At 43.9% G+C, this 14,256-nt stretch overlaps 1 protein-coding gene across 1 annotated transcript in view; it reads right to left on the reverse strand.

Moving 5' to 3' along the window:
• The window catches only part of DNAJB11 (DnaJ heat shock protein family (Hsp40) member B11), a gene marked incomplete in the record, with an annotated part of 406,113 nt that overhangs the window by 199,994 nt on the left and 191,863 nt on the right, over positions 1 to 14,256 (reverse strand). The window contains 1 exon segment of the mRNA XM_030209526.1: positions 10,809 to 10,875. Coding sequence (XP_030065386.1) covers positions 10,809 to 10,875 — 67 coding nt within the window.

Here is a 14,256-nt window from a genome sequence, read left to right on the forward strand (position 1 = left end):
TTTAGAGGTTCCACTATATTAAAATGCTGCAGAATATCTCTAAAACTCTATATGCAAATGTTATTTTTACATCATCTAGATCTTTCAAATTCCAGAATTCCAACTTCCCTCCCAACTGAGCAACAATATCTCTGTGAGAAATTCCACTGCTCGAATAACAACCCCACCCTCTAAACGGCCAAGCAACATTTAGCAGTGGAGTCCAAACCACAAGTCAAGCAGAGAGGTCCCCCACCCACCCCGCACTTCAGTCAAACTGCATAGTGACTTTTAGCATTACACTTCAACACATAGGAAAACTGGTCCATACCTCACACCAGCTGATCTGTATAAAAGTAAATACTATTTTACAATTACAATCAGTTTAATACACAAAACGATATCTTACTGAGAGCACCTTTAGCCCATCCAAATATCCATCTGTTCAAGGAGGAGGAGTAGCCTAGTGGTTAGTGTAGCAGACTTTGATCCTAGGGAACTGGGTTCGATTCCCACTGCAGCTCCTTGTGATTCTGGGCAAGTCACTTAACCCTCCATTGCATCAGGTACAAATAAGTACCTGTTCAAACTATGTTAACCGCTTTGAATGTGGTTGATTTAAGTTCCATTTCCCTTTCCCCTATGTAGGCTTGCGCAGTGGCACGGTGTCATGAGTACTCCACTTGCCTGCATGAAAATGTTTTAGAAGCGTTGGATATTGCAATGCAATGAAAACAACTCTGCACACAAAGAAGTGAACTTGTGACGTGTTTCTACAGAGAGGTTGAATAGTCATGAAAGATTTTTATGGGTTGACCATTATAACAAATTGATTTGTGATTTTGTCGATAACCCTGTAGAATTTCCATCTTATGGTTGTAGTCAGGATTTTTATTATTACTGCATGAGGGCTCTGATGACCATCTTGAATGTAGCCCACGCGGTGTGCTCTTTCAAGGCTCAAGGGCCACATGTGATCTGAAAGCACAAATCTGTGGACAGCAACCGTTTCAGGATGGTACATAAGACACGGTCTCCCACCGCCTCTGGAAGCCTTATAATCCTTAAATTGTTGCAGCTCGTCGATTTTGTCATTTTGGCAGATACGTCTGATAAAGACATTATATGTGGGGCCCTGTCTTACAGAGCTGAGATCCGCTCTTCAACTTCTCCCGTGCAACGGTTGGTTTAAGCCAGGAGCACTTCCACATTTGCCAGCTGACTAATTACTTGCCTCAACTGCTACTGACTCATCTGCACCTACTGTCTCTGTAAGCTGTGCTATTTGCTCTTTAGTGAAAGCAGAAGCGCCTGACACCATGACACCTTCCAACTTAACATCACTACAGCTGCTGGCATCTTTGTGTCTCCCTTTGCCTGTGTCCTGCCATTGCTTCTGTCGATCTTCTAAAACATTTGTTCCATGGGCAGTAAGGTACCCAGATGCAGCAAAGGAGCACATCTTTAGGTTGAAATGTGATGAGTTTTGGTGCCAATGAGTGCGGGACCTTCAGTGAGCTAAAGCACGTCTTGCCACTCTCAATGCATTATGTGGCCTCTATCATTTATAAGTATGTTTAAAAAGCAGCAGTCCCAGCACAGACACCTTGGGAACCCCACCATCTACCCTTCTCCATTGAGAATACCGATCATTTAACCCTACCCTATTTTCTTGTAACCAGTTTATAATCCACAATAGGACATTGCCTCCTATCCCATGACTTCCAATTTCCTCAGGTGTCTTTCATGAGGTACTCTGTCAAATGCCTTTCTTTTGAAAATCCAGATACAGAATATCAATCATCTCACCTTTATCCACATGCTTATTCACCCCTTCAAATCCATGTTGGCTTTGTCTCATTAATCCATGTTTATGTATATGCTCTGTAATTTTGTTCTTTCTAATAGTCTCTACCATTTGCGTGACACCGACATCAGGCTCACCAGTCTATAATTTCCTGGATCACCTCTGGAATCATTTTTAAAATTTGCGTTACATTGGCCACCCTCCAATCTTCTGGTACCATGCTTGATTTTTAAACATAAATTATCGATAGAAATCAAACAAAATACAACATGGAAAAGAAATAAGATGATACCTTTTTTATTGGACATAACTTAATACAAGAAATGTAAGTTATGTCCAATAAAAAAGGTATCATCTTATTTCTTTTCCATGTTTTATTTTATTTGATTTCTATTGATAACCTTTAAGAGTGGACTAACACGGCTACACACCTCTAAACATAAATTACATATTGTAACAATAGCTCTGCAAGTTCATTTTTCAATTCCATCAGTATTCTGGGATATATACCATCTGGTCCAGGTGATTTGCTACTCTTCAATTTGTCAAATTGCTCCATTACATCATCCATGTTTACAGAGATATGTTTCAGTTTTCTCTGGACTCATCAGAACAAAATACCATTTCTGCCACTAGTACCTCTCCCACATCTTACTCACTGAAGACTGAAGGAAGAATTAATTTAATCTCTCCACTATGGCCTTGTCTTCCCTAGTTGCCCCTTTTATCCCTCAGTCATCTAGTGGTCCAACTGATTCTTTTGCCGGCTTCTAGTTTCTAATATACCTAAAAATGATATTCTGTGTTTTTGCCTCCAGCGCAATCTTCTTTTTCAAAGTCTCTCTTTGCCTTCCTTATCAGTGCTTTGCATTTGACTTGAGGATCAATACCTGAGACCATCCATTAGTCAGCTGCCATGAGCCAAATGATGGGCCCGCTCAATACGGAAGGCTCCCAGGTGCAGCGACAACTCCAACTACGGTGGGAACAAGGCCTTTAGGAAGCCTATCAATTTATGCTCCATCACGGACTCCTCCAGACCCACCAGCTTAGCCTGTCATGCTTCCAATGCTTTCTGTAAGCTGGCCTGCGCCAATTCAACAGCATTGACCCGTATCTCTAGCTCCCTTGTACGCTGCTGGCTTGCTGCAAAGTCCCAACTCAGGTCCTCTAACTGACCTTGCTTGCAGCCAAGTTTTTCATCCAGTGGTTGAAATTGCTTGTCTAGCAGGCCTTCATTAGGGACGCCACCTGCGCTGCTACTTCTGCAACCTATGTGGAGCTAAGTGATGGTCCCGCAGGACTGTTAGGTGCTGCCATCTTGTCCTCGGGCAGCTAGCCTTGAGTCGCGTCCCTCCGCACCCCTTTAGCAGCCATCACCTGTCAGAAGCAGCTTCAAACCCAAGTCTCTGATACAGTAACGATTCTTACTGCAGTAAGTACCGTGAAACTAGCTGAATGCTGTGACAAAGGTCAATTTTGGGAAGGGATGGTGGGAGAGCTCACTATCAGCATCCTCTTCTCATTAGGGCATCACGTGAGCTACAGATCCCATTTAATTCCTCTCTTCAATCTGTTGGGTCTCAGATACAACTTGTTTCTCCCTAATAGAGGATTGGGTAACCTTAGCCTCACTTGATGGTGACGTCTTCTGGCGGAGCCATATTGCCGGAGCTAAGTAAGCCTTTTTAGCTTGTTGGCCATGGTGTAGCTCCCCATGCCTGCTTCAGTTGTGTTCCAAGCTGAGTGCATGAGACAGAGAGAGAGAGAGAGAAGAGAGAGAGTGTGTGTGTAGGGCAGGTGGGTGGGAAAGCGTGGCTGCATTCCCCTGCTGTCTACAGAGAATTCCCATTATAGGTAGGCAACTCCAGTTTCTTTGCAGTCAAGCAGGGGAGATGAAGGCACACTTGATGGTGATTCACCACCTGAAGATATATTGGGTGGTTGGCCAGTCCATTAGCAGGCAAATAGGTTTCTGAGGAAAGATTGGCTGAATGCCATGTCTTGAGACACAAAGTGGTCAAGGTAACAGTGGGTAGGTAATGAGCGAGGGGGGAAACCACATTGCTCCTTTACATATTTCTGGGAGAAGAGGGTCTTTGAGGAAAGCGACAGAGGTGGGCATGCTCTGGGCTTTGTGTTCCAATGCAACCTGGTGAAGGTCGGCCTGCTGTGCATAGCAGAAATTGATGCAGTTTTGTGACACAGAGAGGGCACTTAGATGCCGGAGGTCCTGGATTGTTTAGGTTGAAGGTGATTGAAGAGCAGTAAGCTTTGTGTATTGGGGCAGTGCTGCAGAGGTAGAAGAGGAGGGCTCTTTCTATTGGCGAATCGTGTGGCCCAGGAAAAAAGGATGGAAGAATAATGGATTGCTCCACAGTGGGGTAGGATTGGGGGGGGGGGGGGGGGGGTAGGGAAAAAAAGATGTAGGATGGCATTTGAGGGGTGGAAGAAAAAACACCTGACAATTTAGGAGTGACAAAGGGGAGATGCTGGCAGTGCCATAATAAGGGACTGGGATGCCTTGAGCCAACTTTGATTTGACGCCCCTCCTCTCCCATCGGTGCGCACCCTCCTCTCTCTCTCAGGTCAACCCTCTCCCGGTCTGCCTTTAAATGTGGTTATCCCCTCCTGAGAACCATCAGTGTTTCGACTAATGATACCTACTATGATACTAATGATACAATTGGAGATCGGCGGATGTGGTCCCACTTCACAAAAGTGGTGATAGGGAAAGAAGCTGCAAACTACAGGCCGGTAAGCCTCACTTCGGTTATTGGAAAAGTAATGGAAGCGATGCTGAAGGAAAGGATAGTGAATTTCCTGGAAGCCAATAAGTTGCAAGATCCAAGACAGCATGGATTTACCAAAGGGAAATCGTGCCAAACGAACCTCATTGAGTTCTTGATTGGGTGACAGGAGAATTGAATCAGGGACGAGCTATGGACGTAATCTACTTAGATTTCACCAAAGCTTTTGACACGGTTCCCACAGGAGGGCTCTTAAATAAACTGGAGGGGCTGAAGATAGGACCCGAAGTGGTGAACTGGATTAGGAACTGGTTGACTGACAGACGCCAGAGGGTGGTGGTGAATGGAATTCGCTTGGAGGAGCGAAAGGTAAGTAGTGGAGTGCCTCAAGGATCGGTGCTAGGGCCGATTCTGTTCAATATATTTGTGAGTGACATTGCCGAAGGGTTAGAAGGTAAAGTTACCTATTTGCGGATGATACTAAGATCTGTAACAGAGTTGACACCACGGAGGGAGTGGAAAACATGAAAAAGGACCTACGGAAGCTAGAAGAATGGTCTAAGGTTTGGCAATTAAAATTCAATGCGAAGAAATGCAAAGTGATGCACTTAGGAAGTAGAATCCACGGGAGACGTATGCGTTAGGCAGGGAGAGTCCGATAGGTACGGGCGGAGAGAGGGATCTTGGGGTGATAGTATCTGAGGATTTGAAAGCGACGAAACAGTGTGACAAGGCGGTGGCAGTAGCTAGAAGGTTGTTAGGCTGTATAAAGAGAGGTGGTGACCAGCAGAAGAAAGGGGGTGTTGATGCCCTTGTATAAGTCGTTGGTGACGGCCCCACCTGGAGTATTGTGTTCAGTTTTGGAGGCCGTATCTTGTTAAGGATGTAAAAAGAATTGAAGCGGTGCAAAGAAAAGCTACGAGAATGGTATGGGATTTGCGTTACAAGATGTATGAGGAGAGACTTGCTGAACTAAACATGTATACTCTGGAGGAAAGGAGAAACAGGGGTGATATGATACAGACGTTCAAATATTTGAAAGGTATTAATCCGCAAACGAATCTTTTCCGGAGATGGGAAGGTGGTAGAACGAGAGGACATGAATGAGATTGAAGGGGGGCAGACTCAAGAAAAATGTCAGGAAGTATTTTTTCACGGAGAGAGTAGTGGATGCTTGGAATGCCCTCCCGCGGGAGGTGGTGGAAATGAAAACGGTAACGGAATTAAACATGCATGGGATAAGCATAAAGGAATCCTGTGCCGAAGGAATGGATCCTCAGGAGCTTAGTCAAGATCGGGAGGCGGGGCTGGTGGTTGGGAGGCGGGGATAGGGCTGGGCAGACTTATACGGTCTGTGCCAGAGCGGTGGTGGGAAGCGGGACTGGTGGTTGGGAGGTGGGGATAGTGCTGGACAGACTTGTACGGTCTGTGCCAGAGCCGGGGTTGGGAGGCAGGGCTGGGGAGGTGAGGATAGTGCTGGGCAGACTTATACGGTCTGTGCCTGTGCCAGAGCGGTGGTTTGGGAGGTGGGGCTGGTGGTTGGGAGGCGGGGGATAGTGCGGGGCAGACTTATACGGTCTGTGCCCTGAAGAGCATAGGTACAAATCAAAGTAGGGTATACACAAAAAGCAGCAAATAGGAGTTATCTGTTGGGCAGACTGGATGGACCGTGCAGGTCTTTTTCTGCCGTCATCTACTATGTTACTATGTTACCTGCACCAGCTCCAGTGTTTTCTCTGCCGCACCCCTGCAGAAACAGGACATTACAGCAAAGCAGGGTGGGGTACGGCAGAGGGAAGACTCTGGACTGATGTGGGTAGCATAGGTTTAAACACAGCCGGTGCTCAGAAGGGGAACAACCACATTTACAGGTAGACAGGTGGGAGTGGGAGACCACTGTAGGGGAGCAGGTAAGGCAGACTTGTTGCACCCTGAGCAACTTCCTCACATGGTCCATGCCTTGAGCCATCCTTGGACACCAGGAAGAAGAGAAAAGGAAAAGCAGGATCATCTTAAGGCGTGGGAGCCGAAAGTCTGCCTCACTGGATCAGCCCTTCATAGCTGCAGGACCACGTTCTTCCCTTCCATAATTGTGCAGATACTCTTCTTCAGCTGCCCTACAGATTTGAAACCAAAGACATGGCCCTTCCTATTTCTCCTAAGAAAGGAAGTGCCTAGTTTTATGTTTGAGACCCACTGGGCAACCAAGAGAAAGGAGCAGCACAACTGCAGGAAGGAAGAGCATGCTCCCATTCCCTGCTGGGGCTGATAGGAGGGAGCTGAGGGTTGGGGGGACTGGAGGTTGGTGACTGATGGGGGCTGAGCATTGGGAAAAGGAAGCTGGAGACTGATACTGAGGCTGGAGAGTAATGCAGGTGTTGGGGACTTGGAGGAGGAGGCTGGAGGCCAATCCTGGGTTTGGGTATTAAGAGAAAGGAGCTGCCAGTTGATGCTGGCGCTGGGGACTGAGAGAAGAGAGCTGGTGTTTGATGCTGGGGCTGGGATTGGAAGAAGGAAGCTGGAGGTTGATACTGGGCCTGGGGACTGGGAGAAGTTGCTGGTGTTTGATGCTAGGCTGGGAACTGGGAAAAGGGAGAACAAGGGCATCCTTCATTTTTTGTATGTATGTTTATTCTTGGTTATTTACTATTGTTATGCAGAACAAAATTATAAGTTATATGTTAACTGTACCTGCTGTACACCTCCTTGGGTGAATCGCTTCATAAAGGTGGTTAATAAATCTCAATAAATAGCAAGAGGACAATGTTAAAGAAGGAGAGAAAGAGTATGTACTGTGGAACAGGAACTCAGATTTAGGCATTAGAATTGAGTGGGAGACCAAAAGAAAGCAGACTAAGATTGAGTGTTGAGTGAAAATTGGGTATTTTAAGTGGAGACTCAGGGCTTGGGTGAGATTATGAGTGAAAACTGGGTAGGATAGAACAGGGGGGGACTTGGGGATTAGGTGGAGGGTTAGTGAAAATTAAGAAACAGAGTGGGGACTATGTGACTGGATGAGGTTATGAGACTCAGTGCAGAAAAAATGGGGCGGGCAGACAGTTTGAAGGGCCTAGAGGGGTTGAGAGACATTGAAAGGGACAGAGACAAAGGAAGTAAGAGAGGGTAGAAAGGGGGGGAGGGGGAGATTTATTTATTACATTTGTATCCCGCGCTTTCCCAATCATCGCAGGCTCAATGCGGCTTACATAGTAACAAGAGAATACAATCTGTAGTATCAGAATCAACAAAGGAGATATGTGGTAGGACAAATGAACAAGGGGTAAATGGGATAAAGAGGTATGACAGAAAGGATAGGGATAGGTAAGGACGTACAGCGATAAAGAAGAGGTAGGGGAAGTATGAAGGGTAAGAAGATTGGTAGGAGGTAATTTCTAAGTTATTGTTAATGATAAGATGAACCGGAAAGGATGGGTTGCTTATGTTTGCTTATGGTAGGTCAAGTCGTTCGGGTAAATCTGTTTGAATAGATGGGAGTCTGGATTAGGGTAACACATAAAGGACTGGAGGTAGAAAATGGTTGAATGACAGGGAAGTAGCTGGGGCTGGAAGGGGTAAGATACAAGAGGCTGGGGAGGGTGGAAATGGGGGACTAGAAAAGTGAGTGAAATATAAATGAGAGATGAGGCTGTAGACGGAGTAAGACAGAAGTGGGGAATAGGAAAGCTAGGAAAGTAAGAGGAAGAATAATTACTTTCCAGTCTTTAATAAGTAGATAAAATGTAAAAAGAGGGAGACTGAAGACTGGAAGGGGAACAAAGAGGAATGAAATCTAGATATAGGGAGATAAAAAGGCAAATGAGAGAAATAGAGAAAGCAAAGTAAACAGGACCAATCTAATTGGAAAAATAAAATGATCAGACAACACACCTTTGGTGTGGGGCCATTCTCATGGTATGAGCCCTACTACCCGTTAAGATCATACCAAAAGACTGACCCAAGATGGGAATGCAAAAGCAAATGTTGGCTCAGGGTGCCATGATCCCATGAGCCGGCTCTTAGGGAGACAGTGGTGAAGTGCTAGATTGGGTGAGGGGAAGGGAAGAGACAAGGAAGCTGACATAAACAAATGACAGAGTAGGACAGGGGTCTGATGTGGGGGATGGAGATGGGAGAAGAGGGCAGATGCTGGCTGATGGAGGAGGTCAGACAGTGTGCAGGGGTATATGCAGCAGAAGGTGGAGGCTGCAACAGAGGGATGTATGCTGGGGCAAGTAGGAGAGGCAGTATCAATGAATATTTGAGGAGAAGGAAGGTAGGTAGCCAGATACTGGAGAAGGGGGGTAGGGGAGAGGCAAGGCAATGGCTGCTGTGGAAAGGGAAAAAAAAAGAGGCATAAGGCCACAAAGATGGTGAGAGACCCAGAAGGGAAAGGGCAAAATGGAAGTAAATAAAAGGGTCTGGAAGCCTAGATAAGGTGGTAAGATGTAAGAAAAAGGTTAGGAGGTTGAGTGGGGAGGAAACAGGATTGGTGAGAGGAGAGGCAGAGGTAGATTAGGCTGGGTAGAAGGTACAGAATGGAAATGGGGAACTAGAAGGTGGCTGAAAGATGGGAATGAGAGACACAAATGGAAGGACTAGATAAAAAAAAGGATATGAAGTGGAAGGGTAGAGGGCTGAAGGGGAAAAAAAGAAGGAATAAAACCTAGCTGAAAGTAGATTAAAAAAGCAGATAAAAGAAACTGAGAAAAAAAACTGAAGCAAAAGATTGATGTTAGAGAGAGATGAAGGGAAGAAATGGAGGAGTGATGAAATAGAAAACGGATGCGAGATTCTGGAGAAGGACTTAAGCAAAAACAAGGGGAAGTGGTAAAGGGAGACCAAGAACAACCTAACTAGAAAAACAGAATGATCAGACAAAAGTTCAAAATATTTATTTTTCAATTTTTAGAAAATGAAAAATGTCACCTTGATAATGTGCTTTACTTATATTTTGTTCTATACAGGAGGAAATGCATTTCTGTTTCTCTTTCTTCAGTATTCCACTGTTAAGACTCTGGTGTCTCTTAGGGTTTCCATTTAATATTTGTCTGTACTTCTTTTCTAATTTGCAGGCTGTTATTTTTACTAGGTGATAGTCCGCTTTCCATGTGTAACTGAGGTATGGGATTCTGTTAACATGCAGATTGTGTGTAGGAATCTGTAGGAATGACAAAAAAATCATGGGGCTGGATGAAAAACAGATGTCAAGGGTGGTCTTTGAAGACAGGAAAGGGCCTGGAAGATTTGAGATAGGTGGCTGTGGCCACTTTTCATGGAAGTGGTAACAGGGAAGACCAGGGAAACTATAGGTCAGTAAGTCTTACTTCTATGGTGAAAAAGTAATGGAGACACTGCTGCGGGAAAAAACAGTAACTATCTACAGTCCAACAGCCTGCAAGATCTGAGGCAACACAGTTTGTGAGTGCGGGACTAGGGAACTAGATCAAGCGTATGCCTGGACACAGTCTCCTTAGGTTTCGGCACTGTCTTTCATGATCCTCTTAGGAGGCCTATGAATAAATTGAACAGCTAAGGGTGGGTTCCAGGGAGATGAACTTGATTAGAAATGGACTGACTGACTACCAGCCTCAATGACAGAGATCTGTCATAAGTCTTGTCCTACCACAGCCCATTGTAATCATTTTTTAAAAGCTCTTTTCTATGGTGTAAACCATATTTTACTATATGGTTTTCATAGTTCGTATTGGTTGTATCACTAACCAGCAAGCTAAACCAGCTCAACATCCATGGGAAAAGTTTCAATTTCTTAATTTCCAACTCTTTCTACAAATAATCAGACAAGTAACTTACTATACAAGCTGATAAGCCCTTCTGTAGCTGCTTCAATTGAATAGACAATTGATAATGGATAACTGAATTCACTGGTAAAAAGGAAATGCAATTTGTAGAGGCAGATGGGGGAAGAAAGGCTTGGGACTGGCTTGCTTTTAGCGCCAAAGATGGAAAACATTTAAATGCAGAGATACTTATATAAAATTACCTCTGAATTCCAGAAGCAACTTTCTTTGGTATGATGCAAGTATTAGGACAGGCATTAGCAGTAAATATGAGAGACTTGAGATCTTTTCCAACATACCCCAGGCTTATGGGTGAGATTCAGTCTATTAAGGTATATGCGGAAACCTAATATATTGGAGACGTTATTCCAGCACAAAATGCAGCTGCTCTCTGGAACAGTGAGCTACTTACTTCTACAAAGTTCCCGGAATACACTTCCTCCAGTGTCACCTCAAGTTCCATGATGATATCACTCGTGGAATGTTTCGGTCTTGCTGTCGTGGGTTTCCACCAAACATAAATCCAAAATCACCAAAGAAGCTGAGGACAGATTTGTAAAGGTAAAAAAAAAAGGTTCAAAGTCATTATATTACATACATGTTAATCGATAAATTACCACGGACGCCAAGGATTACAGGCTATAGCAAAAAAGGCATAACTGGGCCTTCAGGATTGAGATAAGTGTAGTCCATTTAATTCTAAAAGAGACCCAATGAGGGCCGTGTTTCGGCGTACAAACGCCTGCCTCAGGGGTCAAGCACTTAAGTTGCAGTGCCGGAGGCGGCATTAGTGAAAGCCTGCTGCTTTCACTAACGCCACCGCCACAACTTCTGTGCTTGACCTCTGAGGCAGCGTTTGTATGCCAAAACACGGCCCGTGTTGGGTCTCTTTCAGAATTAAAAGAACTACACATATCTCAATCCTGAAGGCCCAGTTGTGCTTTTTTTTGCTATTGTCTATGTTTGTATGCTGTTTTACCCTCTCTTCTGTTATCCTGTAAGGAATACAGGCAGCACAGAACAACATGGGGGGGGGGGGGGGGGGAGGCGTAACGTTTATAGAACATTTTGGAAAAAATTCTATAAATGGCGCTCAAAATTCAGTGCCGAAGAAAATTGAGTGCTATGCACTATTCTATTGCGAGAGCATGCCCTTTATAGAACAGTATTTGGCCCGGATTCAGCACCTTTCTGGCACTGTACTTATACCTGCTAAAAAAGGTTGTAAATGACGGTGCCCAACTTAGGCACACTTTGGGCAAATTCTGTAATTCTGCATGCAACTTTCTGAAACGCCCATGGCCATGCCTACTTTTCAGATATAGATTATGAGAGTTAGGTGCCAAGCCTTTTAGAATAGCATGCAACTAGCTGTGTGTGCAAATTCAAACTGATGCCAATTAGTACAATAATTGGTTGCTAGTGGCCAATTATTGCTAGTGAAGGGCTCGTTGATAAATTAAGTTGCACATGCGACATAGACATGTGCTCAAAATTTGGTACGCAACTTTGGGCGCCATTATAGAATCTGGGGGGTTTCTGGATATTGGTTTGAGACGAGGATGAGGAATTATAAAATTGACCAAGTAATAAGTACAAAGGCCAATGAGATGGCGCACACACCTTATCAGACCATAGTTTGTGTGGAGAAGAGATGAGTTGCAATACACACACATGATTTTTTAAATACATGAGTATACGGATTTGGGGAGTACACGGTCAGAGGGGAGCAGGGGGAGGAGTGCGTGAGCAGAGGCAGAGGAGCTAAGCATTCTTCTGGCTTTTACAGTCACTCTTTCTACCTGTTTAGCTATCTTAAGCTCATCCAAAACAACCACCCCCAGCTCCTGATTTTCTTACGTGCATTAAAGTACTTTACCCCTATATTCTTATGATCCCTTGGGTTTTAGAGGCCCAAATGTAAGATCCTACATTCTTTTAGCATTAAACCTTAGTTGCCAAATTCTAGACCATTTTTCAACATAAGAACAGCTATACTGGGTCAGACCAATGGTCCATCTAGCTTCCAGCATTGGTCAATCCAGGTCACAAGTACCTGACAGAAACACAATTAGAAGCACCATTCAATGCTTCCAATCCCAGGGCAAGCATGGCTTTCCTCATGTCTATCTCAATAACAGACTATAGAATTTTCCTCAAGGAACCTGTCCAAACTTTTTTAAAACCCAGATACACTAACCGCCGTTATCACATCCTCCGGCAACGAGTTCCAGAGCTTAACTATTCTTGGAGTGAAAAAGTATTTCCATACAATTTCACTGAATGTTCGCTGGTGTTTGTACTTTTGAATGACAAGAAAAAATGATTCACCAACACTCGTCTCACTCCACTCAGGAATTTGTACCCCCTTCAACCGTCTCTCTTCCAAGCTGAAGAGCCCTAACCTCTTTAGTCTTTCCTCAAGTGGGAGCAGTTCCATCCCCTCTATCATTTTGGTTGCTCTTCTTTAAACCTTTTCTAATTCTGACATATCTTTTTTGAGATACGGCGACCAGAACTGAACACAATACTCGAGGTGAGGTCGCACCATGGAGAGATACAGAGGCATTATAATATTTTTTGTCTTATTTTACCCCTCTCCTAATAACTCCTAGTATCCTGTTTGCTTTTTTGGCCGCCGCTGTACACTAGATCCATCATTATATTATCCACACACCTTCCAGTGTGCCAGCTGTACTGCATTTTTATCATCTCCAAAGACACAAATGATAGTTGACGGCTCTTCCACAATAATGCTTACAAAAATGTTAAAAAGAACCAGACCAAGGACAGATCCCTGCACCATACCACTAGTAATGGCCCTATCCTCAGAATGAACTCCATTACTACTAATCTTTGTCTCCTCCCACTCAACCAGTAGAATGGAAAAATAGCCTAATGGTTAAGAAGCTGAGAACCAGGGATCAAATCACACGGATACTCCTTGTGATCTTGCAAGTCACCTAACCCTCCATTACCTCAGTTACAAGCTCTCAGGTGTCAGAGAAATACCTACTGTACCTAAATGTAACTCAACTTGAACTACTACTTAAAGGGTATGAGCTAAAAACAAAATCAAAGTAGTTTCTATCCTGGTCAGCCACTTTAGATCACTCAGTTTATTTTTAAGTTGCATATGTTGAGCCATGTCACAGGTTTTGCTGAAATCTAAATACTCCACCATCCATCACCCTCCTCAATCCAACTCTGGTTAAGCAGTCAAAGAAATTAATCAGGATCTACAGGTCAGTGAATCTGACTTCTTGATGAATAAATTAATGGCAACACTGCTAGGCAGAGCATAATGCAGTTTCTGGAATCCACTGGATTGCAGGATTTGAAGCAGTATGATTTTAGAAATAGGTCTTGTCAGATGAATCTAACATCTCCTCACTTAACACCTTTGTGAAGAAGGATTACATCCACCTTCCCACTTTTAAAGAAGCACTGAAAAACTAGATAGTGGAGCTGACAGAATTACCTTAGGTGCCTTCAATACCTGTGATTGTACCCCACCTGCTTCACTGCTTTATCTACTTTTAGTTTAGCTTTCTAAAAATCATTCAAGATCTACCTTACTACATACTATATGTTTATTTTCTGTGGTCCTATACCCAGCCCTTTCTCCTAAGACACAGAAAAAAATATTTGTTAAGCAAGTTTCAAGTTTATCTGAATGGTTTATAATCCTAAAATAGAGAGTACAGTGTGAACCGTGAGAAAAAGGGGAAGCTAAGAGTACAGTAACATCAGTGTGAAAAAGGGAAGCTACAATCATAAATAGAAAAAAGTAGAGTAAATAGGTTGTGTGTCCTATAATCTGCAGAAGATAATGATAAAGCAATTCTGTTTATCCTCATCAGCTTCTATACATTCTTCGTCTTCATCCTTGAGTCTAACAATGCCACTTTTGTACTTCCTC

The sequence above is a fragment of the Microcaecilia unicolor genome, chromosome 7 (assembly GCF_901765095.1).
Source record: "Microcaecilia unicolor chromosome 7, aMicUni1.1, whole genome shotgun sequence".
Taxonomy (NCBI): Eukaryota; Metazoa; Chordata; class Amphibia; order Gymnophiona; family Siphonopidae; genus Microcaecilia; species Microcaecilia unicolor.